Here is a 26,105-nt window from a genome sequence, read left to right as displayed (position 1 = left end):
GGTGCAATACCCCGTTTCGCTCGTGGGTGGAGGTTGTTGGCAGCGCGAGAGGAGGCGGGTGATGGCAGAGAGGGGCAATGGGCCGTGCGGTGAGTGACCGCGGCCGGCGCTCGGGGCGGGGACAGAGAGCAGGGCCCTGGGAAGAGGCAGGTTGGAGGTAACGGAGTGAATGACGGTGGGGGTTAGTCGTTAATCGGTGCCCCCCGCCGTTGCTGTGCGTCACCCGTCTGCCGTCTGTCTTCTGTTAGTTTGAGGAGAATTCCGGCATTAACACCCCACCCACCCCGTGTGAGCTGTCACTCGGCCCCGGAGCCTGTCCGCACCGTAAACACTCGGCCGGCGCCCAGCCCTCACAGGACGGGCGGGGTCTGCCGGAGCCGCGCTGCCCCCCCCTCCCCCCCCCCGAGGCTTTCACAACTCCCGATCTCTACACGGAAGCTCTACACAATGAGATCCATCAGAAATGGAGCGAATGTTATGTTTGCACATGTGTGTGTGTGTGTGTGAGTGAGTGGTGTGTACGTGTCTGTATGTGTATAGTCACCATTTCTAATCGTTTTGATTTTGTGAAACGCTTTTGAGATCCCTGACTTGGTGTTTACTGTACACAGACAAGTTATGGACAATCATTGCGGTCGGTTTGGTCAGTCCGGCGGGTGTGTTCCCTGCATTCATTTAAAATGTTGGTTTTGCCTGGTGACTGACTCCTTTGGGGGGCGGGGGGGAGGTTGATTCTGAAAAGGTTGAGGACATTACTGGTTATATTAGGATAGGGGCGGGTGGGGGCTATTCAGCTGGTGGGTGGGCAAATCATCAGAAGATTATATTTAAGCCTAAGGAGGCAAATGGCGTACTTGTGTTCCTGTGCAACTTGACTGTGAGTAGCAAACAGTGTTGTTATGGGTTTATCTTGGCCGATGAAACCAGATTTGTTTTGAGTCAGAAAACTTTGCCTTTCATGTCTGATTATGATTTACCTGAGACCTACCTGGGTGAAGGTGCGATAAGAATGCATATTGTTGTTGTTCTGGGAATAAAAAGTGCAACGGAGTGAATGACGGGAGGGGACGTGGTTAGAAGACTTTAGATACTTTAGAAGACCTTAGATGCACAATTGAGGATGTTTAAAAGGCAGCGAGATAGATATCTGGGAAGTACTGGTATTAAGAGAAAAGGTGTGGAAGTGCAATAAAAGGTCTTCCAGATCTAATAGATTGATAGAGAATTCTTGATGGCCTGAGTGGCTTACTCCTGATTCCATGTTAATCAACTTTAAACTTAGAAAAGTCAACATAGTTTTGAAACTTGGACAACTTCTTGGTCCTAGGGAGATTGGCCCAATGGTTGGCTGATGAGTTGGGACTGATAACCCTTTTTCAAGTTTTTTTATATGCATTAAGTTTTCTAACATCATCAAATGTAATCTGCTGTTATGTCAGGCTCCCCGACTGCTCTGAGACACTGCCCGTGTGAAGGGCGCTGTATAAATGCAAGTTGTTGTTATGGTGAAATTTAGCCAGTAATTGAAGGTTTGAGTGTTTGATGTCAATGCCCAGTGCTGGCAGATGGACCTGGATTGGGGATCGGATTACATTTCCTTTGCTGAGCGCCTCTACTGTTGCTGTTCCCATTAGACAGGAAGGGGACCAATTAGCACGGCTTTGGGAGGTGTCAATCATCTCGGAGACGCCGCTAATTTGTCCTGTCCACTGGATTCAGCCACTGTCACCCCCAGACCAGCTTGTGAATGGATGGAGTCCGCTGTCAATCAATTGTGATTTGACTCCTCCTATCTCTATCCCGGAGATGCAGACACTCGTGACCCAGAGTGAGGAGATGCAGCAGTGACCAGCGCAGCATTTTGCCCAGTTTAATCGGATTTTCATCTAAATTAACAGGTGTCTTTAAAAACGGTAAGAATACAGTTGAATCAGGGCTGGGCATTTCATCTGATTTACCCGGGTTAACTGGCGTCTGGCTAAAGCGGATTCACCTGTATTATTATTTTCATTTATTTATTTGGCGGGATTAATATCCCTGGAAAACCATTCGCCAATCGACTAACAACTGGGTTCCTTCTTACTGCTAGGTCTCTGGCGGTAAGTAGGAAACTTGACTAACATTTCGCCCTGTCAGGGAATCAAACTCAGATTCTCTCGTTCATTAGACGAGTGCACTAATCAATATGTTACAGGACTCCACCTGTATCAGGAGCCAATCATGGGGCTTTCAGGAACCGTTCATAGGGGCACTCAGGAAACTTTCCAATTTTTTATATTGTCTCTGATCCTCAAGAATTCACTCTGTTCAATGGGTATTTTTTTTCTCAAGGAAAAGATTATAGTACACTATTCTCTAGTTTCAAGAAGTAAAATGACACAAGATGTTCTGGCCAAGAGTTAAGTTCAAATACCTGTTAGGAGTGTCCCTATATTTTCAGATGATTTGTTGAAGCTATTATGAATTCCAAGGGTCTTGTCAGTGCATAGAAAATAAGTTGCAATTCCAAATTTAGTTGCTGGTTGGCAAATAAAAGAAAATTCCAACACAAAAGGCAAAGTAGTGCAAATGCTGGAAATCCGGTACAACAAAGGGGTCGCTGGGAAAACTCAGCAGGTCAGGCAGCATCCATAGAGACAGGAAAATGAGTTAATATTTCAGGTCTATGATATTTCGTCAGAACTAGAAAATCCCAATTTTGTTGCTTCAATTCTATTGAGGCTTCAGCTGGACTATTTAATACAGTATATAGTCATGTTCTTCAAATACTGGCTTAAGAAGAGAACGTTAAATTTTGAAAATAATAGAATTTATCAAGAGATTGGAAAACATATAGTTAGAAAAATAATTGTTACCATAGGAGTAATTTTTAGTCGCTAGAAGAGTATCTAGTCCCCAATTTTTTTATTAATTTATTGCCTGTAAGTATTTTAACTTATTCCGCTGATTAATAGTCTACATAATGTTCATTATGTAACGCTCAGCAGGCTCCATCCTGCTCCACATCCCCAGCCCACCCCACCGTCGGCGGTCGGGCCTTCAGCTTCTCCGCCTCCACCCTTTGGAACTCCATCCCACATTCCCTTTGCCTTGTTCCCTCCCTTGCCTCCTTCAAGGCACGCCTCAAGACCCTCCTCTTCGACTGCATTGAATCCGTGGCAATAAAGTCCTGACCCATTGACGTGTGCACAGTTGGATTATTGATTGAATTGGATTCCATACGATTTACCCAAGTTTGCCTGCAACTTACTTGCACAAGTCATGCTAAATGTTATTAGATATGCACCAGGTTCCATGACCCTTTCACCCTCATCCTTGTTTGACTCCACTTCCCATCACACAGAGGATATAGTTCAAGAACCTGGTCCTCACCTTCAAAGATCTCCGTGGCCTTGTTCCCCCCCTACTTATGCGAGCTCCTAATCCCCAACCAACCTGCCCGCTCCCTTGCCTCCTTCAAAACTCGTCTCAAGACCCTCCTCTGCCCTTCGACTGCCCTCGTCCACCCACCCTCCACCTTGCCCGATTCCAATCCCCAGCTCGGGTCCGAAACCCTGATTGTCCAGCGCCTTGGGACATCCTCCTGATGTGAAAAGCGCTATACAAATGTAATTTTGTATTGTATTTTGTATTGTCTTCCCTCCGAAAAGCCCAGTGTTTTTAGATCGAAACTGGTTCATGGCAGAAGGGGAACTAAATGTGAGATCTTAATTAATCTGCACTTACAAAGAATTTCAAGTTTTCTTGTACCCCAAATGGTAGAAAGTTGTTGCTATCATGGAAGATTTGCTGTGTGTTTTCAGCATTAGTGAGTTTCAGTAATTGTTCTGAGAGTCATTTCCTACTGCAGGTGAACTGCAAGGATCCTGCATCTACGATAATATTGAAATGATTAGAACGTTAAAATGTGTTAACATATGTGTTAATCTAATATTAAATAATAATAATCCTTGTATTTGATATAGCGCTTTTCACATCTTCGAGACGTCTAAAAGCACTTCACAGAATGTACTGTAAAGTGAATTGACTGTGTATTTGTGGGCGAAACGTGGCAGCCAATTACGCACAGCAGTGTCCCACAAACAGTTGTAGATTGAGTCTACTAAATTAGAACTCGTATAATGCCAAGTCAATTCAGGACTTGGAACTCATGTAGTCTAGGTTAATGATCCAATGTAGTGTTGGGGGTGTGCTGCATTGTTCGAGTTGCCATCCTTCAGGTGAGATATTAAACAGAGGTCTTGCTCATCTTCCTCTTCAGGTGGACGTTAAAGACCGCATGGCAAAGAGAAGTGTCATGTTTAACAATATTTTTTCTGGCCACTGAAAACGTGCTACAGATAGCGAACTTCAGTGCACTACAACTTGACTATGGATTATTTGTCTACAAAATACAGTCGTGACACCACAATAAGTCCTGTGAAGCGTTATGAAACAGCTTCTTGACATGAAAGTGCTATATCAAATGTAAGGATTATTATTATTTGTTGAGTCTGGTTTTATATCTGGCTGAGCACTAATCTTGGAACCAGCAATAGTATCTCAATTGGTCCACCCCAACCCTCAACCTTTTTGAAGCATTAACATTGGTAAAGTGGCTTTTTGGGATTTAAGAAACCACTAATGGGGGAAGAAAGTAAGTTACATCAACATAGAGTTAAATTGATTTAAAGTCAGGTGGGACTGCATTAATTCAAACTATCATTAATGATTCATCAACCTATTTAGTTCATGAATGAAATCTCAAGGTGTAGAATTGTGTTGAGTTGAATCCTAATGGATTTTTTAAATTATTTGTGTAATTGTGAGTATAAAGATAAAGAGTACAGTATAAAAAAATATGGTAATTTGGTGGATTTTTTTGATGTCTAGCTTGTTTCTTGTGGCTACAGTTTTGATGTTTGCCAAACAGAGGATTTGGCTGCTGTTGTATACAATTGGGTAGTTTAGTAGCTCCCACCTGGAGGCTGGGACAGAGAGGAAAGTATAATCTCTTGCTTGAGTTGTTGTGTAAATATGCCTCTGGTTAACTAGATTACAGAACATCTGTGATTATTTTATTAGAAATATTAATATAAATTAATGATAGGAGGCCATCTATGTAGTTATAAATGATGAAAAGGGGGTATGAATGGAGAAATGTGGAATAGACTAATATTTACCCTAAAGCGGTTGTGGGGATTTTATACCTGAGATGTTTTATTTTAAAAAAACTAAAAGAAAAGTATATTATGGAATACAGTTTCTTATGGATGCTCTTATCGTTATTCTCATCTTGAACCAACTGACTGCATCAGATTATACTATATATTGTGCAAATTGTAGGAAACTGACTATATCCAGGACACAGTTTCCAATAGGCATAAACATAGTAAGTGGAGATTTGTCCTGATATTGACATTGTCCCAGAATATGGAGATAGGCTGATCTGGTGCAATGTTTGTCACTTGGAAGCAAAACAATCTTTTTCTAATCATTGAATAGACACGGGGAACAATGCCAGTATTCCTGAACAAATGAAAATTATACTATTTGGCTGTTTTGAGAAAGGAAAGCAATAGATTAGGACAGCATATTATAATAACAATAATATATCAACCCTACAAGGGTCCAGCATCTTCGGACATCTTCCTGACGTGAAAGGCGCTATATCCATGAATGCACGCTCCACCCCACTGAGCTAGTCAGGAACCTAGGTGCCTTATTTGACCCTCAATTGTCCTTTCTCCCCCACATCCGTGCCGTGACCTACTCTGCCTTTCCCCACCTCCACAACATTGCCTGGCTCCGCCACTGCCTCACCCCTCAGGCCGCCAAAACCCTCATTCACAAATTCGTCGCATCTAGGCTTGACTACGCAGACTCCCTGCTTGTCGGCCTCCCCAACTATTCTCTCCACAAGTCGCAGATCATCCAGAACTCTACAGCTTGTGTCCTCTCCCGCACCAGGCTCCGTGACCCCATCACCCCCACCCTTGCCCAGCTCCACTGGCTTCCCATCCCTCAGAGGATAGAGTTCAAAATCCACATCTTCACCTTCAAAGCCCCTCCGTGGCCTTCCTACCTCTGTGTCCTTGAATGGTTTAGGTCGTACCTTTCTCACCGTCTTCACTTTGTCTCGACAAATGGCTTCTCCTCCACCCCCCGTACTGTCTCATGTGGAGTCCCTCAGGGCTCTGTCCTCGGTCCCCTCCTCTTCACCCTCTATACGCTCCCCCTGTGGTGACATCATCCGCAGACATGGAGTTAACTTCCACATGTATGCGGATGACACCCAACTCTACCTTTCCTCCTCTACTCTCAACTCCACGACCACCGATGTCCTGACAGCTGCCTGTCCGACATCGAGTCCTGGACGAGAGACAACTTTCTTCAGCTCAACGTGCGAAAAACCGAGGCCCTCCTGATTGGTTCGCGTCAGCGCCTCCGCACCTCAGGCGCCGACACCATCAGCATCCAAGGCTGCACTCTCCACCTCGCAAAGCCAGTCAGGAACCTCGGGGTTCCCCTCGACCCTGAGCTGTCCTTTCTCCCTCACATCCGCACCACAACTGGCACCGCCTTCCATCACCTCCGGAACATCGCCAGACTACGGCATTACCTCACCCCTCACGCGGCTGAAACCCTGGTTCACGCTTTTGTCACCTCAAGGCTGGACTATGGGAACTCTCTCCTCGCCGGCCTTCCCGCCACCTCCCTCCACACTGCAGGTCATTCAGAACTCTGCAGCTCGTGTACTGTCCCGCACCAGACACCGCGACCACATCACTCCCACCCTCACCCTCGCCCTCACCCTCGCCCTCGCTCGCCTCCACTGGCTCCCCATCCCCCAGAGGATTGATTTCAAGATCCTCACCCTCACCTACAAGGCCATTCACGGCCTCGCTCCCTCCTACCTCTCCAACCTACTATCCCCCTACCTACCTGCCCGTACCCTCCGTTCCTCCGGCTCCGGTCTGCTCCACTTCCCCCGCCCCAATCGCCCTATCATCGGTGGTCGGGCCTTCAGCCTCTCAGCCCCGAGGCTCTGGAACTCTATCCCCCAGTGCCTTCGCCGCTTCCTCCCTTTCCTCCTTCAAAGCCGGTCTCAAAACCTTTCTCTTTGACCGTGCCTTCAGCTCCCCTCTCGACTCTCTTCCCCCTTCTCGCTCCCTCCCATCCCTCCCCTCACCCTGACCATTTCCCCCCTCCTCGCTCCCTCCCCTCACCCTGACCATTTCCCCAATGCTCAGGTCATGACCCAACTGTGCAGCGCCTTGGGATGTCCTCCTGACGTGAAAGGCGCTTTATAAATGGAATCTTGTTGTTGTTGTTGTGACCTGCCATATCAACCCGTCGGCTCCCTTCACTCAGCAGGCTCTGGCCTGTGCCACGTTCCCCCACCCAGCTTGTTCCACCACCCCCACCACCAACAACAACAACGTGGATTTATATAGCGCCCTCCACGCCGGACAGCATCTCAGAGTGCTTTACAGTTTCGGATCCCAGGGGGAGGGTGGGGGGGAGGGTGGGGGGGACGGTGACCAAAGGCGCGGTCGAAAAGAAAGGTCTTCAGTAGAGACCTGAAAATGGGAATGGATCACCATTGGTGATTGGGCCTTCGGCCTCTCTGCCTTCACGCTTTGGAACTCAATCCCACATTCCCTTTGCTTTGCACCCTCCCTTGGCACATCTCAAGACCCTCCTCTTCGACCATACCTTCGTCCACCCTCCCTAATTCCCAACCCCCCGCTCGGGTCCAAATCCCTAACTGTCCAGCATCTTGGAATGTCCTCCCGACGTGAAAGGCACTATATAAATGTAATTTTTCATTGTATATAAATACAATTTGTTGTTAATATAATGCCTTATTAGGTCATTGAGCCATCTCAGAACAGTTCGTAGGATACGCTTGGTGTGACTATATATTTTGTGGCAAAAGTTGTGTAGAATACAGTCACGTCACTTTCGTTAGAAATGGTAATGTGAAAGTATATATTTTGTGGGTATATTTGCGCACAAGCAGTCTCCCACAAACAATCTTGAAGTGAGTGACAAATTTTTATTTTGGTGAATTATCAGCTCGGACACTGGGAGAAACATCCTTCTCTTTTCAAATAGTGCCATGGGATATTTAAGATAATTGACAAAAGAACCAGAGGGGAGATGAGGAGAATTTTTTTACACAGTTATTACAGTCTAGAATGCACTGCCTGAAATAGGGGTGGAAAGAGATTTAATAAAACTTTCAAAATGGAATTGGATAGGTACTTGAAAAGGAAAGAGTGGCAAGGATATGGGGAGTGGGACTGATTAGGTAGTTCTTCCAATATAGTCACAGGCATGATGGATCGAATGGCCTATTAATGAAATATTATGTGATTCTATGATTTAACATCCTCCTGGACAGGCAGAAGGGACCTCGGTTTAGTGTCTCCTTTAAAGGATGTCGCCTCCAACAAAGCAGCACGCACTCAGCACTGTAATGGAGTGTCAGCTTAGACTATATGAGTACCTAAGAGTCTACACGATGAGAGATTAGTTCTGCACCATTTGAGAATGAAGGACAGCTAGTTACGGGTTGCTATTTTATGGAACAGATTGGAGCTACCCAGGCAAGCCTCCACTGCTGACTGCCTGGCTTTGGTCTGATATTTGCGTCAGGACCGATGACAGGTTCTGACACTGAATGCAGTTTTGGTAAAAAAGAAGTAATCTGTAATTGCTTTCTGTTTTGTAGCTCAAATTCATTATTCTATTTACAGTACAATATGGTTGTTTTCATTTATTTGATGGCTAACTGCTTGACAGAAGTTATTAAAAGCTTTTATCAATAGATAACCAACTGCTGTGAGCTAGGAGCAGTGTATTAATAATTCTTACATTTGATATAGCGCTTTTCACGTCTTCTAGACGTCTCAAAGTGCTTCACAGAATATATTGTAAAGTGAATTGACTATATATTTGTGGGTGAAACGCAACAGCCAACAGCAGTGTCCCACAAACAGTCGTGATTGAGTGACCAAATTATTATTGNTTTTTCCTTGAGGGATTATTATCAGGCGTGTGGAGTAAGGAAACTTGCCCAAGATTTCGCCCTGTGGGTAACCTACCCAGGTCTCTCACTTGCGAGGCGAGTGCTCTAACCACTGAGCTACAGGACTCCACTGTACATTTTTCTGAATACGGAATGAGAAACACTCCAAAAATGGGCAAGAGAGACAACCACATTTTGTTGCAGGCTGGGTGAATTTTACATGTGAAATGGGAAATAGAAGGCTGGAGCATTGCACATTCCACAGCTGCAGTTTGCAGAAAACCCTTTTTATGCTTTATCCCTAGACCACATCTGCTTTCATTCCCAAAATATTGTACACTGGTCGTAATTATATCCTTGTATTGAAGTAATGCTCTTAGTCTGTACAGTAAGTGCTTACAGATTTTCTAACCGCCTCCAAATTTTACAAAACCAGGTGAAAAGGACTTCAGTAAAATCCGCACAAGTCTTTATAAATTGAATAATTGCCAAAGTCGAACCTGCACCACAAGTCCCATTCAGTTTCCCACCCAAAACCACTAAGATTTCTTTGCACTAGTCGTAGTTTATAAAGCAAATTAGTTGACTTGTAACGCCACTACAGCACTCACCAGCTGCATTGAATCGGGGGAAATAAAGTCCTGACCCGTCGACACATGCACATTGGATTATTGATTAAATTGGATTTCATACGATTTATCCAAGTTTGCCTGTAACTTACTTGCACAAGTCATATTAAATGTTATTTAATATGCACCAGGCTCCATGACCCTATCACCACCATCCTCGCCCGACTCCACTGGCTTCCCATTCATATAGAGGATACAGTTCAATATCCTGGTCCTCACCTTCAAAGCCCTCCACGGTCTTGTTCCTCCTACCACCTCCTACCCCCCTACCAACCTGCCCGCTCTTTCCGCTCAGCGGGCTCCGGCCTGCTTTACCTCCCTCGCCCGCACCACCATTGGCAAACAGGTTCAGGTACTCTGCCCACACCCCTGGAACTCCATCCCGCAGTCCCTCTGCCACGCCATCTCTTTTGCCTCCTTCAAGGCGCAACTCAAGACCCGTCTCTTCGACTGTGCCTTCGATCACCCTCCGTTCCACCCTTGCCCTCCACCTTTCCCGATTCCAACCCCCAGCTCGGGTCCGAAACACAGATTGTCCAGCGCCTTGGGATATCCTCCCGACGTAAAAGGCACTGTGTAAATGTAATTTTGTTGTTATGGTCTCGACTGCTGCAACATATGAGTTTTAATGTATTTAATTTTTTTGTTTTTCAGGCTCACCGTGAATGTGGGAGTCTGTCTCTAGAGAGACACTAACTCCTTGTTGCCATGACAACGGGTGGCTGTTGTCATCTTCCAGGGTCTCTCTGTGACTGTTCTGGCAGCGCAACCTTTTCTAAGACTGTAGCATCAACTGATGTAGGTCGGCCTCAGTACATCACCCAAGTTACAGCAAAGAATGGCCGCTTGCTCTCAACTGTTATTAAGGCTCTAAGCACTCAGAAGTAAGTTGGAGTGAGCTACTTTGCAAAATTATTAAGAAACAGGTTTTGAATTGTGACATTTCAAGGAGTGCTGCGGGGGGAATGTATTGAGTTCATATTGCAAATCAAACTGCACTGTTTTTGTCTGCAGAACCCTGTTTTCTCAATGGGAAAAAATGAATGGATTCAATTTTGGGTCTGGTGAACTATTTTAAACAGTTAATTGATTACAGACATCACAGTGAGTCAAGAGCCGAGTGAGTGCAGACTCCATGTTATGGCACTGTGCGTAATGGTGAACATGCTTCTCCTTTGAGGGATCACAGTGAGATGCTGAACTGCGGCTGGAGAGTGTGAAACATCTTAATGGCTAAAGCAGCATGTTATACCATTAATGTATGCCATAGATTGTAGGACAAAGGTTAGGTTAAAGACCTGAAAATTGGGAGGAAGTAATGTGCAAAATGGAAGAAGAGGGAAAATTAATGCCTTGCTGTTTTTTGTGAAGGTTCACTACTATAACATTAGCTCAGGTTACACTTAACCTTTTCATCTCCAACCAAAACGTTACAACAGGTGGGAAGTTTGGAATGCAACAAAATGAGATTTTAAGCAATTTTTTCTTGCTAATTTTGCTAAGCTTGTTAAAATGATCTTTAAAGTAAAAGCTTATATTGTCCCATTCCTCTCACAAATTCAATAGCCTCTCACAATAATTAATTGTGAAGGAATGCAGAAAACATTTTTCTGCAGCAAGGGAGGTTTAAATCGCTAACTTTTTATTTTATGGTGAAAAGAGAATGGAAAATCTTTGGTATTTTACATTTCTGTGTGTTTTGCTCAGTATTTGAATGTTGCCTCAGTAACTTGGAGCTGATTTCTTGTGTTGCTCGTTGTAAACATGATTTATATTGATGGAAATTAATTTTGAGACCGCAGTGTCTTGGGAGGCTTCAGATAACAAGTGTGAAGTTCGAGATACATTTCCCAGCATCTAAGATTAGATTACAGCTTCGCGTAGCTATCTGCTACTTGTGTACCATATGTAATGGCTAGTTAGTAATTACTCATCCAGTGGTATTGGGAAAGTTTCAGTGTTTCATTGCTCTAAAGTTCATAATAGGGTCCTGCTCATTTATAAGTCACTATAGTATTATCAGGAAAAACGTGTGCATATATTTCAGATACCGGGTGACCAAAAAGTCGTGATATTTACCCTATTATCTAAAAAAAATCATAATTTATTTTTAAGACTTGTTAGACATTGTAATGTTATTACAACTTTTTGGTTATCCTGTATAGCTCAGTGGTTAGAGCACTCGCCTTGCAAGCGAGACACCTGGATTCAATTCCAGGCAGGGAAACCTTGAGCAAGTTTCCTTACTCCACACACCTGATAATAATCCCTCCAAAAAGCAAAACGATAATAAACTGTCATTTTCAATCCACGACTGTTTGTGTGGGACGCTGCTGTGTGCAATTGGCTGCTGCATTTCGTCCACAAATATACAGTCAATTCACTTTACAGCATATTCTGTGAAACGCTTTGAGACGTCAAGAAGACGTGAAAAACACGATATCAAATGACAAGGATTATTATTATTATTTTAAGTGGCGTGTCTTAATAACACCTAATGCATTGATTCCCTTTGTAGTGATGGACCAATTTGCCGGATATGTCATGAGGGTAACAACCTGGAGAGCTTGCTGTCACCGTGTGATTGCACTGGGACACTTGGAGCAGTGCACAAAACCTGCCTGGAGCGCTGGCTCTCGTCTTCCAACACCAGCTATTGTGAGCTGTGTCACACCGAGTTTGTAGTTGAGCGAAGGCCTAGACCTTTGAGAGAGGTAGGTGAAGTCACCTGATAGTACACTGTGTTGTGGCACTGAGAGAGAATCTTATCAGTTTGCTGGTTTAGGTAAATTTGCTTGTATGAAATACATCACTTTAGTGATGATTTATTATAATAATAAAAATAATCTTTGCATCTATTAAACATTAGACTGCTGTATATTCTAATGTATTCTTGAAAAGAGGAGGGTAAGGGGTGACCTGATAGAGGTCTTTAAAATGATGAAAGGTTTTGATAGGGTCGACATAAGGAAGATGTTTCTAGTTGTGGGGGAGACCAAAACCAGGGGCCATCAATATAAAATAGTCACAAATAGATTAAATAGGGAAATTAGAAGAAATTTCTTTACACAGATAGTAGTGGGAATGTGGAACATGCTACCACAAAGAGTTGTTAAGGTAACTAGCATAGAGGTATTTAAGGGGAAGCTAGAGAGGTACATGAGGGAGAAAGGAATAGAAGGTTAGGCTTCAAGGCTTAGTTGAGGAAGAGCAGGAGGAGCATAAACATTGGCATAGACCAGTTGGGCCGAATGGCCTGTTTCTGTGCTGTGTATTCTAATGTAACAGTAAACTCCTGATAACTCGTCACTCCAAGGGAAAAGGGCTCAGTGACGAGTTATCAGGAGCAGCGAGTTAGGCATATATATAAATGCATCAATAAATGTGGCCGGGATATTGACAGCGTGATGACTTAAGTGGCAGTGACAAGTTAAGCCAGGATCGTGTTATTAGGAGTCTACTAAGGTCTTTTCATGTCAGCAGGACGTCTCAAAACTCTTCAGAATTTTTTTTAACTATAAAGTGCACGTGGCAGCTTAGGGTTGGAATCCTGGTATTGTCGATCCCAAATGTTAATGATGCTCCCAAAATCTTAGGATTTATTGAAGAGAAAATCCCAGGTATTTGGGGATTGTGTAAATGCTGAGCCCAGGTAAGGGGAGTTCGGGCCTCCCTGCTCTGCCAGAAGCGAGCGAGCAGGCGGCTGAGTCATTAAACCCCACAGGCTACATCCCCGCAGACGGACACTCTCTGAGGTGCTATTGGGGAGAGCGACCACAGGTGTCCCAGATTAGGTAAGATGTTGGATCTTGGGATTTGGGGCATTAAAATTCCCAAATGCCAGGATTCAGAAAGAGCACCAGGATTGCACCCCCCTAGTGACGGCCAATCTGCGTACAACAATGCAAAAACAAACAGCCATGAAATGAATGACAAATTTTATTTTATGGGGATTATTATTATTATTATTGGCGAGCACACGGGAGAAACTCCCTTCTCTTTTTGAATAGTGCCGTAGATCCTTTAATGACACCTGAACAAGCAGATGGGACCTTGGTTAAATATCTCATCCAGAGAAACGATTCTCCCAACAATTCAGTGCACAGACTGTGTTCAAAATTCAAAATGGGTTTTGAACTTGTGATGTGTAATAAGATGTGTGAGTGTGACCTAGTGACTCAGAGATGAGTGTTAGCTTTGAGCCAGGTTAAAACCCAATTGTTCTGTACATGTGGAATATACAAAATGATTTTTCCAGTTTCTGGCTTGGCCATTAGACAGTGAACTTCAAGGTTTTACATAGAATATGCAGCACAGAAACAGGCCATTCAGCCCAACTGTCCATAGGCCACGAGGAACCCAACCAATCCTTACTTCCTCTCATACTCTCTCTTCCCTTCTCTCTCATGTTACTCCTCTGCACAAAAAGAGGCAGAAGTATAAACCTGGGAACTACAGGTCAGTTAGCCCAACGTCAATAGTGGGTAAACTGCTAGAGATTATAATCTAGGAAAAAATGTTGTCACTTAGAAAGATATGGGTTATTAAAGGACAGCCAATACAGATTGGTTAAAGGCAAATCGTGTCTAACAAACCTGATGGAGTTTCTTGATGAAGTGACGGAGAGGGTGGATGAAGGCAGTGCAGTTGATGTTGTTTATATGGATTTTCAAAGGCGTTTGATAAAGTGCCACATAAGAGACTTGTAAGCAAAATCGAAGCCCACGGTATTAAAGGGACAGTGGCAGCGGATACAGAACTGGGAGACAGAGCAGAGAGTGGTGGTGAGCGGTTGTTTTTCTGACTGGAGGGAAGTGCAGTGGTGACCCCCAGGGGTCGGTATTGGGGCCACTGCTGTTTATGATCTATATAAATGACCTGGACTGGGGTATAGGGAGGACAATTTCCAAGTTTGCAGATGATCTAAGTTAGGAAAAGTAGTAAACAGTGAGGAGGAGAGTAGCAGACGGCAAGAGGACATAGACAGACTGGTAACATGGGCAGACACGTGGCAGATGAAGTTTAATGCAGAGAAATGCGAAGTGATGCAATTTGGAAGGAAGAATGAGGAGAGGCAATATACGCTGATGGTACAATCTTAAACGGGGTGAAGGAACAGAGAGACCTGGGGGTCATATAAGGAAATATTTGAAGATGGCCAGACAGGCAGATAAAACTGTTAAAAAAAGCATAAGGGATACCAGGCTTTATAAATAGGGGCATAGAATACAAAAGTCAGGAAGTTATGATGAACTTTTATAAAACACTGGATGGGCCTCAGCGAGAGACTGGGTTCAGTTCTGGGCCCCACACTTTAGGAAGGATGTCAAGGCATTGGAGAGGGTGCAAAGGAGATTGACCAGGATGGTACCAGGAATGAGGGACTTCAGTGATCAGGAGAGGCGAGAGAAGTGAGGGTTATTCTCCTTGGAGCAGAGAAGGTTAAGAGGAGACTTAATAAAAGTTTTCAAAGTTATGAGGGATTTCAATAGGGTGAACAAGGAGAAACTATTCCCACTGGCGGGTGGGTCGGTAACCCGAGGACACTGATTTAAAATAGTTGTTTAAAAAAAACAGAGGGGAGGAGAAATGTTTTCACACAGCGAGTTGTTGGGATCTGGAACATTGCCTGAAAGGCTGGTGGAAGCTGATTTGATAACAACTTTTAAGAGAGAAGTAGATAATTATTTGGGTAGAACAAGTTTGCAGGGCTATGGGGAGAGAGCGGAGTTGATTTGGAAGCTCTTTTCAAAAAGCCCGCACAGACATTCCAATGGCTTCCCTCTGTGCTGTATAATTCTACGATTCTATGATTCATGTGTATATTTAGATACCAGGACATTTAAAGGTGCTTCCTTTTAAAGGTGATTTATCAGGAAGGATGTAGTTGAAAGAATACGGCTTCCGGGCACTGACTGTACATCTCATCAGCTGAGAGTACCTTTGATAGTGGTTGAGGAACATTTCACAGTTTGGAACATCAAGCCTTTCTGGCTGAAGTGGGAAGCAGGATGTGGGGAATGTGGATTGATTAAAAGACTTTATATCCAATGAATATTCCACTCTCTGTATCCTTCATGGGGAGCATATTCTTTCTGCCAAAGAGATTAGAGCATGGAACTCGCTAGTGGCCCAGCTGTCACTGGGGTGAGGATGTATCCAGTCTATTGTAGGAAATGCTAATTAAAACAAATCTAGATGGACCTAAAGAGGCTTGCTTGCTGCCAAAGACCTTCAACCTTACTACAAAACGTGACACATTTTTGTGAAGTCTACATTATATTACAATACATTATTCTACTGTGATCTTACTGAGATTATTAATCTTTCAATGTGTAATGAGTCATTCTTGTCTTTCAGTGGATCAGAGATCCAGGACCTAGGAATGAGAAGAGGACATTATTTTGTGATATGGTTTGCTTTCTATTCATCACTCCCTTAGCAGCGATCTCTGGCTGGCTGTGCCTGCGTGGGGCCCAGGATCACCTACAATTTAACAGCCGTCTGGAGGCTGTTGGACTTATTGCACTTACTGTGGCACTTTTTACCATCTATGTCCTATGGACACTGGTAAGAAATACCATCTACATGTGAATTAGTTTTCTTTCCAACATGGAACTAACTTTTTCTTCAAGCTGTTTAACTTACAATGATTTGGAAGGTGTGTTTTGCTCGAGGAAGCAAATAAACAATGTATTCTCAGCTAGTGGAGAAACAACAATAGTTACCTATACACAAACTGCAATTATACTGCGAGAACTTCGGTTTACTCCAAGCATTTATGGCAGGTGTCTCCAACTGTTCGATCTTGTTTTACTTATGCTGTACATACCGCCAAACAGTCCCAGATTGTGCGACTTGTTTTGACTTCCCCCAAACCCGCTGTCCTGGTTTGACCCCCGCAGTGGGTGCGTGTATGCGAACACACAGCCTAGCCGCAAGTGTAGATCTTTGCACTTATGGAAATCGAAAAGTAGATCCTCTATCTGAAAAGGTTGGAGACCACTGATCTAAGGGCAGCTGTGAACACTGGGGCCTGACCATTGTGATTAGCAGGTATCTCCTGACCTCACATAAGTGTGCATAATCGGAAGTTGTCAGATTAAGACTGATTGGGACCCACTGATGGGAACTTGCCGTTGATAACTAAAAGATGAGCATGAAAAGTTTGTTCAGCCTGTGATGCCTGTAAGTTTGTCAGAATTATGTTCCTTGTCGAGCTCCATTTGCAGTGGGCTTTATGTTCAATTTACTAATTGCAATATAATTTCTCTAGCTATGCTTTTTAGGCGGTTATGGGATGATTTGCACGTTGCTTCAGTGAATAGCGCTTCTTGATGGAGCTCTTTTTTTACTGGCAAACATGATGTGGCCAGAGCTCATTAAATCAGCAAGGAATAGCTACAGTTCTGCCAATATTGTTCCTGTTGAACAGGATGCCAATCTTGGGATGGGTTGTTGAGCGTTTAATATGAAACAGGTTGTTGATTATCTAAAGCAGTGTGGTCAAACTGGTGGCCTGTGGGCGAGATGCAGGCCGGTGGGTAATTTTATGCGGCCACGACCATTTCCAACATTCCAACTTCCACTCCCTCCCTCCCTGGTGAACGTCCTCTCCAGGCAGCAGCAGGAGCTGGCGGTTGGGATGACACTGCACGGAGTGTAAATAACATTGGCCGTTACTGCAGTCTGTCAGGAAGGCAAGTGCGTCTCTTACCAACCACTTCCTTAGCAACTTAGTCTGCTGCTGAAGATAGTGACCCGCTCAGCTGATTGAGAGAGCGTGGGATTGAAGAGGGGGAGAGAGAAGGGTGTTAGAGGGGGAGTGAGAATGTGTGTGTGAAAGTATGTATGTGTGAGAGAGAAATGTAAGATAGGGGGAGTGAGAGAGACTGAGAATGATTGAGAGAAGGAAAGAGATTGTAAGGGAGTGGGAAAGGGGGCGAGAGAGAGTGTGAGGGGAAGGGAGTGAATATGAGGGAGAAGGGAAGAAAAAAGACGAGGGGGAAATTGAGAGAGGATCATTTAGAGAGAGTTTCAGAGGGGATAGAGAGAGTGTCTGTGGGAGAGTGAGAGAGAGTAATTGAGAGAGGGAGAGTGTGTATGTGTGAGAGAGAGTGGTTGAGAGGGCACGGTTGGTAAGAGCCCCGCTTGCCTTCCTAACGGATGTGGCCCGCAGACCGCCAGCTGGCCCACTTTCGGCTGCTGTAGGCTGAATTCCCTATTTGGTTCTCAAACAGGGAATTCAGCCCGTAGCAGCCAAAAGGTTGGACCACCATGATCTAAAGGATTGTATAGTCAGACAGTGGATGAGTCGGAGGAAGATTTGGGGCTTTAGCATCTCCTTGACCTGTAATGGTATTCCTATGTAAGAAGTCTTGTCTGATAGGCATCCTCACTTGTGGCAGTTGCTTCCTCTCTCTTTCTCTCTTCCTCTCTCTCTTACAGTTCCCAGTTTCAGGTGGCCAATAATCTCAGGCAGGCAGGGCAGCAGTAGTGCTTCACTGGACTTTAGTGTCACTAAACTGGAAGGGAGGAGATAATTTGGCCAGGTTACACATTGTCAGTGGCTATTTAGAAATGTGGAGTGTGTTAATGGGAATGTCTGCTACATGTCAGTGTAACGTATGTTTAATGTTATTTTACCCAAAGGTTTCATTCCGCTATCACTGCCAGCTCTACTCAGAATGGCGAAGGACCAACCAGAAGGTGCGACTGATGACTGTGGACCATAAAAATGCAACTTCGCATTCCCTGCTGTCATCCCAGCTGCTGAGGAAAAATTCCAGTGAGACCATTGTGTGAGACGTAGATATGAAGAACTACATGGCATAGACGAGTGTAATCATTTATAATTCATACACTTTGCACTTGTCCCCGAAAAGCACTGTACAGAAGCAGCAGAGAAATTGCTAGTTGGAAACATTTTTTTCTTTTCTTTAATGAAATGTGCATTGGGCAATCTTCCTCAGGAGGTACAGTGTGTTACATCCAAACCTGCACGTGCAGCCGTCACCCAAATGCAATTCCAATTCTGGTGCGATTGGTCATTTCATATCACCCCTGCAGCCGAGCTGTTACCCTGCAGCACTTTTGAATATCGTTGCAGCCTATGAGATGGAATCGCAGGCAGTTTCGAATTTGACAATCGGTTCTGCGCTGTTCTGTGCAAATAACAGCAAAGACTAAGCAGAGTATATCTAATTGTTACCCAGTTTATAATGCGATAGCAATTGGCCTTAGACACAAACGCATCACTTCTGCAATGCACCGTAATCAGCTGTTGGGTATTTTTAATTGTAATAATGTAAAGATGAAGAGATGTGATCTGAAATCTTTACCGAAAATTATATAATAAGAAAAAGAATCAACTGTTCATGACTGCTCTTGTGGACCAGGAACCAACCGTGAGGACAATGCTTTTGGTTAGTTTATTCCCTTGTTGTTAATCACTGCCTCTCCTTGGCACCAGTCAAAGTTCATGTCTTTTAAAATTACTTTTCTTTTAGTGACGTACACCATGGGTCCATCCTATCGTGTAGATCTAGGGGAACCTGGTTTTAAGGATATAATGTCTGAGATCCCGTTTTCAATGTTGTAAGTGAATAATGTAAGAATTCTAATCATCTGGAAGAGAAGAAAAATATTTGTACTTCAGTACAAAATCAGTATTGTTACTCTTGATGTATTTATGCTGCACCTCTGGTGCTAAATTGCTGTGATTTTGAGGTTAATTTGCCACCAAGTCTGCTGTATAAATGAGAGTTGGGGCAGCATAAATCATGCTGATGTCCTGCTCCGGAGATTGCTTGTAGATGGTGTTCTCAGGTGTGGTCCAGTTCCTCTGCAGGTTGTCAGGAAATCCAGTGGATGGCCCAGGATTTGATGTGTGCTGTGTGTGCACTCAACACTCTTGATTCCCTGCGCAGAAAGCCAATTGGTTTAATTTTCTGGTCTTGGTTTGATGTGAGTTATAACTGTGGCTCTCTGCTCTCTGTGGGAGTGCCCAGAGACTCTCGCACACTGAGGTATAACTGCAGTAACAATTCAATGATATGTAATGCTTAAGTCACTTAAACTTTGAAAAATACCCCTGAGGCACAAGCAATTCTAGAATTGGCCCTTTCACCTATTTGTTTACGGAAAGCATTGTGAACTGAATCAAACAAGGGTAGTACCAGAGTGTTTAACACAAGTGGGATGTCAGAGTGTATAACACTACATTAATAAGCTGGTGACCATATCGCTGATTCTTACACTTTGTCTGCTTGTGGTCCATGTGTTTTCAAGGGTACAAAAACTCAAAGAATTGCTTCACTTCTCATCTTTGATAGTAGCAGTCTGTGTTTCTCCTCTCTCTTTCTCCCCTCCCCCCGCCAATCCAAGCAGCAGATGGCTGTGTGGTTGGAACAGTTACGCTGAGGCAATATCAAAGGGCTTACATTTTATTTATCACTTTTATTTCAGTTTTTACATGTATTGCACTTTTATTATAATCCATTTTTCATTATTTAGTTGATGCAAAACAAATTTAAAATGTGGATTTTTTTTGAGGGAAGTTTGAGAGCTGGGTGAATAGATGTTTTATAAAATCATCCAACTTCCTTCATCAAAATAATGGCAACAACAGCTAAAGGCCTTGGAACAACCAAAGACTCTGTTTGTCCATCCGAGCACTTATTTGGTCAGACTGTGGGTGACCACTTATCATAGAATCATAGAATTGTACAGCGCAGAAGGAAGTAATTCGGTCCATCTTGTCTGTGCCAACTCTTTGAAAAGAGCTACCAAATCAATCCCACTCCCCCACTCTCTCCCCATAGTGCTGCAATAACAACAAAATTACATTTATAGAGCGCCTTTCACATCGGGAGGTTGTCCCAAAGCGCTGCAAACTTGTCCTCCCCAAATAATTATCTATGACAGATGCGGTGATGCTACATCCGTATTTGATTTCTTCTGAAACCTGTCCTCACCTTCTTAATCACTCTGAGACACCGTCCGGCTAGGAGGGTGCTCTATAAATCCAAGTTGTTGTAATCCAGTGTTTCTCAATTCCTGACAATTCATCTGAGATGTGGTATTTGGCACTCCAAAGACAAAGTCTTAAATATGCTTTAACTTCGCTTGAGCAAGGAGATGAGCTATTAATGCCAAATGTGTTTCTATTCATGAGGAATCTGGAGGAGAGTAGGTGCCGGATCTTAAAACTGAAACATTTTTGCTGCACAGTTTAAAATCTGTTCTTTTTTCTTTCCTGTTTACTATTTCAGAAGCTTGGTTCATTTTATGAAGTAAATACATTTAATCCTTTGACAATCATAAAGCTTTGGAAGCTTTTGAGAAACTATTATTTTGTTTTTCTAAAAAATAATGCTGAATTGTTTTATTGTAATGCTCAAATAAATACACACCTTTTATTATATTTTAAAAATTGCTACACTACAATGTAATTCTGTTTTAATTCTGTTCAGTCAAAGCAAACTCTGCTTGGGAATGGTACAATTCATCCACGATGTGGATTCTCTGCAGCAGCTATTGTATGCTTGGCTCAGCCACTAGACAGTGAATGTGATGACCAGTCTCAGACGAGCTACTGGGGAAAACACAGTAGTTTTATTTCACCACATTGCCTGAGCACTCAGAGAATTCTGCTGATCTTGCACTTGTTAGCATTTACAACATGATCACTTGGGAGTGTCTTTAGATATCGAAAGATGCCTGTCACATCAAGTGTAGAATATGAAAAAGGAGGCTTGTGTGCATTTAAAAAAAATAAAATGCAATTTCTAACAGTCCTTAAAACTTTCTATCTCAAGCCTTAATCACACACTTCCAGGAAGTGTCAGTGAAGTTAGTTGAACTGTATCATTATCTGACTCCTGTGTCACAGGGTATTCTGCTTCCTCCTGATACAACTCACTTAGTTGCATGTGTCCTTCACCAATATGACATTTTGTTTAATGAACAAACACTAAATGGTGTAGATTTGTGTCTTAGTTAAACATTCCTTCAAACTGTTTCTGTTTGTGGTTTAATTTTACTGTAACTTGGTAGGAACTGCAGTCTCCCCTTTTATTTGATCCGTAGGTTTGTTCTTACTGGAATTAGGAACCATTTCTTTTGAAGTCCAATATGCCACTTGAATTTTATGGTAAGTTGCTTCATCTTCCCACCAGTACTCATTGATGGCCTCTCCCAGATTTTAAAGGATATGCAATGAGCCAGAGTAGCTGCCTTGCGTCTCTTCAGGGCTGGTTGAAAGTGACATTGACAGAGACTTGAGTAAAGATGTTGTCCCTGTTCACCCATTAGCTTCAAGCAGGTGCTGTACGGTGCAGGTGGAAACGGGAAGCTAGGCCTTGTATTGATGCTCAATGGGGGAAGGCAGCACTCTGAACCGATGCTATTCAATCAAATTGCTGGCCCTTTAATGTGTCAGTGCAGTGCCTAGATAGTCGTTGGCTGGTCTGTACAGTATTTAATGACTGACTTTAGTGCAATAAATCTGAATGATATGGGAATGTGCGATGCAGCCACGATTGTTGCATAATCTCTGATCTGGACAAACCAAGAGGGTCTTAACTTCCAGGAAGTGAACTTTCTGTTGGGAGAATGGAAAGAAAGAGACTGTGCCATTTTATTTTCAAATTGTGCTTCTCAGCCTTCAGTTAACGTCTTCTCTTTATTTATTGTTTAAAAACATTGCTGAGTAGTATCTTATTTGTGAACCAAGGAAAATCACCCAGGTTTCCTGCCACTACACAGTGCTCCCTGGTGGTGGAACATGCATGACCTTAAAAATATTGCCGCATCTTCCAATTTGTGCTGTTGCAATTGTGTTTCTATCCTTTTGTGTAGATATAATCAGTACCTAAAAGTCTTCGATCAAATGCAACTTGAAAGTTTTAAGGGTACATTTAAGAAGCACACACCCAGTAATTATTAATACTTGCATTTAATACTGCGCCTCATCACATCAAAATTTCTCACATAATACATTTGTATTGATGACCTCCTATGACACAAAGTTTTTAACCTGGAATCATTGTCTAAACTCTTGTCCTCCGTTACTTGTGAATGTGCCAAGGGGATGCCTGTTCACATATTAAGCCCTCAGGTTCGTGCAGTTGGGGTTTTAATGATGGCTAGATTGACGTGTGTTTGATTTAGAGTGGTGGTGTTTTGCCAGGAATCAGGAAAGTGGCAATAGGAGGAGAAGGTGGTTGTAAATCCTCCCTAAATCCTGAAGTGTTAAAGCCGACACTCTAAATACATTACAAGTATTGAATGATAATGAAAAGATTATCCTTTTTTAAATTAATGTGCCGGTGTTGGTTAAAGCTAAAATCTTAGTAAAATGCGGTGTAACGTCTTGTTAGGGTGAGTCCATTGAAGAACCCCAAATAAAAGCCCTCAGACTAGTGTGGTTTGGGCTTTAATGATGGCTGGATTGACGTGGTTCTTCCATTTTCATTTGAAATGATAATTTCATTTTCAAAAGCATATTTGCAAAGATGGAAAGGTTTTTGCATGGAAATGCATTAAGGTGTTAAACGCCTCATTGATGTATGTGGTGAGTCCTTGTGAATTTGTACCAACAGTACTTAATTATTACACATTAACATCATCACTATCAAAACATAGAATTTTTTAACTATCCTGTGTGCAGTTGTAATAAATTGTAAATGTTGTTAGTCATTGCTCTTACGTTTGCTATGCCAAGCTGATTGTACACTGTCTTCATTCTATCAATGTAAATAAGATAAATGTACTAAATCTCAACTTTATTACCTTGAATAAACATCATCCAAGATCACATTCCTTTGTTAAACTCTTTAAGTGATGTATCCTATCCTTCTGCTTCTATGTATCTTAGCAAATGTAAAAGTAGGAGTTTTACTCCAATTTCCGTCCTGATCTGACAAACTGTTAACAAATGTCAGGATTGTGATTGTTTGGCACTTTTTAAAATCGTGACAATTGGAATTTTACTGCCCTCAGTTTTAATCCTTGATTTAATGATTCATTGATTTAAATTTGCTACAAATTAATTTCTGTATTTTTAAAAATGTATGAAATAAGGCATATGTTTCTTTGCTTTTCAAAATATATCATATTTGTAAAATTGAAATTCCCTGAAATTGAAACTTGGGTTTCCAAATACAGGACAATAATAGCAGTGGATGTTTTAAGCATTAGAGGAGACTCACAATATTAAATTTCATTTTAACACTTTAAATTGTACATTCAGCTGGCTCAGTTGAAGGCACACAAACCTCCAGATGAGAAATCAAGTTAAGAATTGGCTTCCTTCGTATAGATTTAACATTTAAGGAGATAATTTGAATGCCTGCCATCACACACTGCATTTGATATCGCGCCTTGTTTTATGATCCTTTCTGCGTTTAGTTCTTCCAGAGTCCATGTTCTTCTAATTTTAACAATCTGTCGACAAAAGGTCTCAAAATGCTTCACAAGATTTGGAGTAAAGTGCAGCATGGCCCTGCGCTGGTCTCAGCCTGGTTCTGAGGTGCTCTCACAATGATATAGCAGCCTTTACGTAGGATAACACCTCGATCGGTGCACCGTAAAGTGGTGGAGTTGGATGCTGAGCAAGTGGGAGGTGACCTTAGGTACGGGCAGAGAAGTTTGTTTTAAGGTTTTTTTGAAGACTGATTGAGAGCTGATGAAGTGGAGGGATCGAGGCAGGGAGTTCTGGAGATTAGAGGTGTAGTGACTGAAGGCAAGTTTGAGTGAGCTGAGTAGACGGGAATGAGAAGAGGAGATGGGAGGTGCAGGGAAGGGATTTCTCGTCACTGCGAGGAGGTGCTGGACTTTCTCCAAACCAAAATGGAGGGGATCTGTACAATCTGTACAAAAAGGGACAGAAGGATAAACATGGGAACTACAGGCCAGTCAGCCTAACGGCATTAGTGGGGAAAACTTCTAGAGACTATAATCAAGGATAAAATAAATTTTCACTTAGAAAAATATGGGTTAATAATGGACAGCCAACATGGAGTGGTTAAAGGCAAATCGTGTCTAACAAACCTGATGAGTTTTTTGATGAAGTGACGGATGAAGGCAGTGCAGTTGATGTCGTTTATATGGATTTCCAAAAGCCGTTTGATAAAGTGCCACATAAGAGACTTGTAATCAAAATCGAAGCCCACGGTATTAAAGGGACAGTGGCAGCGGATACAGAACTGGGAGACAGAGAGCAGAGAGTGGTGGTGAACGGTTGTTTTTCTGACTGGAGGGAAGTGCAGTGGTGTCCCCCAGGAGTCAGTATTGGGGCCACTGCTGTTTATGATCTATATAAATGACCTGGACTGGGGTATAGGGAGGACAATTTCCAAGTTTGCAGATGATACTAAGTTAGGAAAAGAGGTAAACAGTGAGGAGGAGAGTAGCAGACGGCAAGAGGGCATAGACAGACTGGTAACATGGGCAGACACATGGCAGATGAAGTTTAATGTGGAGAAATGCGAAGTAATGCATTTTGGTAGGAAGAATGAGAAGAAGCAATATAAGCTGATGGTATAATCTTAAAGGGGGTGAAGGAACAGAGTTCATATAGTCTGGGGGTCATATAGTAAATCTTTGAAGGTGGCAGGACAGGCAGATAAAGCTGTTTAGAAAAGCAACGGGATACCAGGCTTTATAAATAGGGGCATAGAATACAAAAGTCAGGAAGTTATGGTGAACCTTTATATAAAACACTGGTGAGGCCTCAGAGACTGTGAGACTGTGTTCAGTTCTGGGCCCCACACTTTAGGAAGAATGTCAAGGCATTGGAGAGGGTGCAAAGGAGATTGACCAGAATGGTACCAGGAATGAGGGACTTCAGTGATCAGGAGAGGCGAGAGAAGTGAGGGTTATTCTCCTTGGAGCAGAGAAGGTTAAGAGGAGACTTAGAAGTTTTCAAAATTATGAGAGGATTCGATAGGTGAACAAGGAGAAACTATTCCCACTGGGGGGTGGGTCAGTAACCCAAGGACACTGATCTAAAATAGTCGTTAAAAGAAACAGAGGGTTGGTGAGGAGAAATGTTTTCACACAGCGAGTTGTTGGGATCTGGAATGCATTGCCTGAAAGGCTGGTGGAAGCTGATTTTAAGACTTTTAAGAGAGAAGTAGATAATAATGTCCATCTGTGACCAGGGCTCCCTCTGCCCCCTCATCCTCCTTGACCTCTCTGCTGAATTCAATACCGTTGACCACTCTATCCTCCTCCACCGCCTCTCCTCTCACCTTAACCTTCATGGTTCTGTCCTTGACTGGTTCAGATCCTACCTCTCCCACTGTCTCCACTTCATCTCCACAAGTGGCTTCTCCTCTAGGCCCCACGCCATCACATGCGGTGTTCCTCAGGGCTCTTTCCTCTTAGAGATCAACATGTGGTCAACTTCCACATGTATGCGGATGACGCCCAACTCTTATCTCTCTGCCTCCACC

General features: G+C 43.1%; 1 protein-coding gene across 2 annotated transcripts; it reads left to right on the top strand.

Annotated features, from left to right (window-relative positions):
• Positions 1–27: 27 nt before the first annotated feature.
• On the top strand, positions 28–20,400 carry march2 (membrane-associated ring finger (C3HC4) 2). Of its 2 annotated transcripts, none has more exons than XM_007908302.2 (5): positions 28–89; positions 10,300–10,529; positions 12,164–12,359; positions 16,006–16,215; positions 18,298–20,400. In XM_007908302.2, the coding sequence occupies exons 2-5, from the start codon at positions 10,354–10,356 to the stop codon at positions 18,448–18,450; spliced, it is 735 nt and encodes a 244-aa protein (XP_007906493.1). In that variant the 5' UTR covers positions 28–89; positions 10,300–10,353; the 3' UTR covers positions 18,451–20,400. The 2 variants fall into 2 exon arrangements, with proteins under 2 accessions (XP_007906493.1, XP_007906494.1); XM_007908303.2 differs by lacking the exon at positions 28–89 and adding an exon at positions 102–157.
• Positions 20,401–26,105: the final 5,705 nt, after the last annotated feature.

Source organism: Callorhinchus milii, unplaced genomic scaffold (genome assembly GCF_018977255.1).
Source record: "Callorhinchus milii isolate IMCB2004 unplaced genomic scaffold, IMCB_Cmil_1.0 Scaffold21, whole genome shotgun sequence".
Taxonomy (NCBI): Eukaryota; Metazoa; Chordata; class Chondrichthyes; order Chimaeriformes; family Callorhinchidae; genus Callorhinchus; species Callorhinchus milii.
This window is presented reverse-complemented; position numbering and strand designations above follow the sequence as displayed.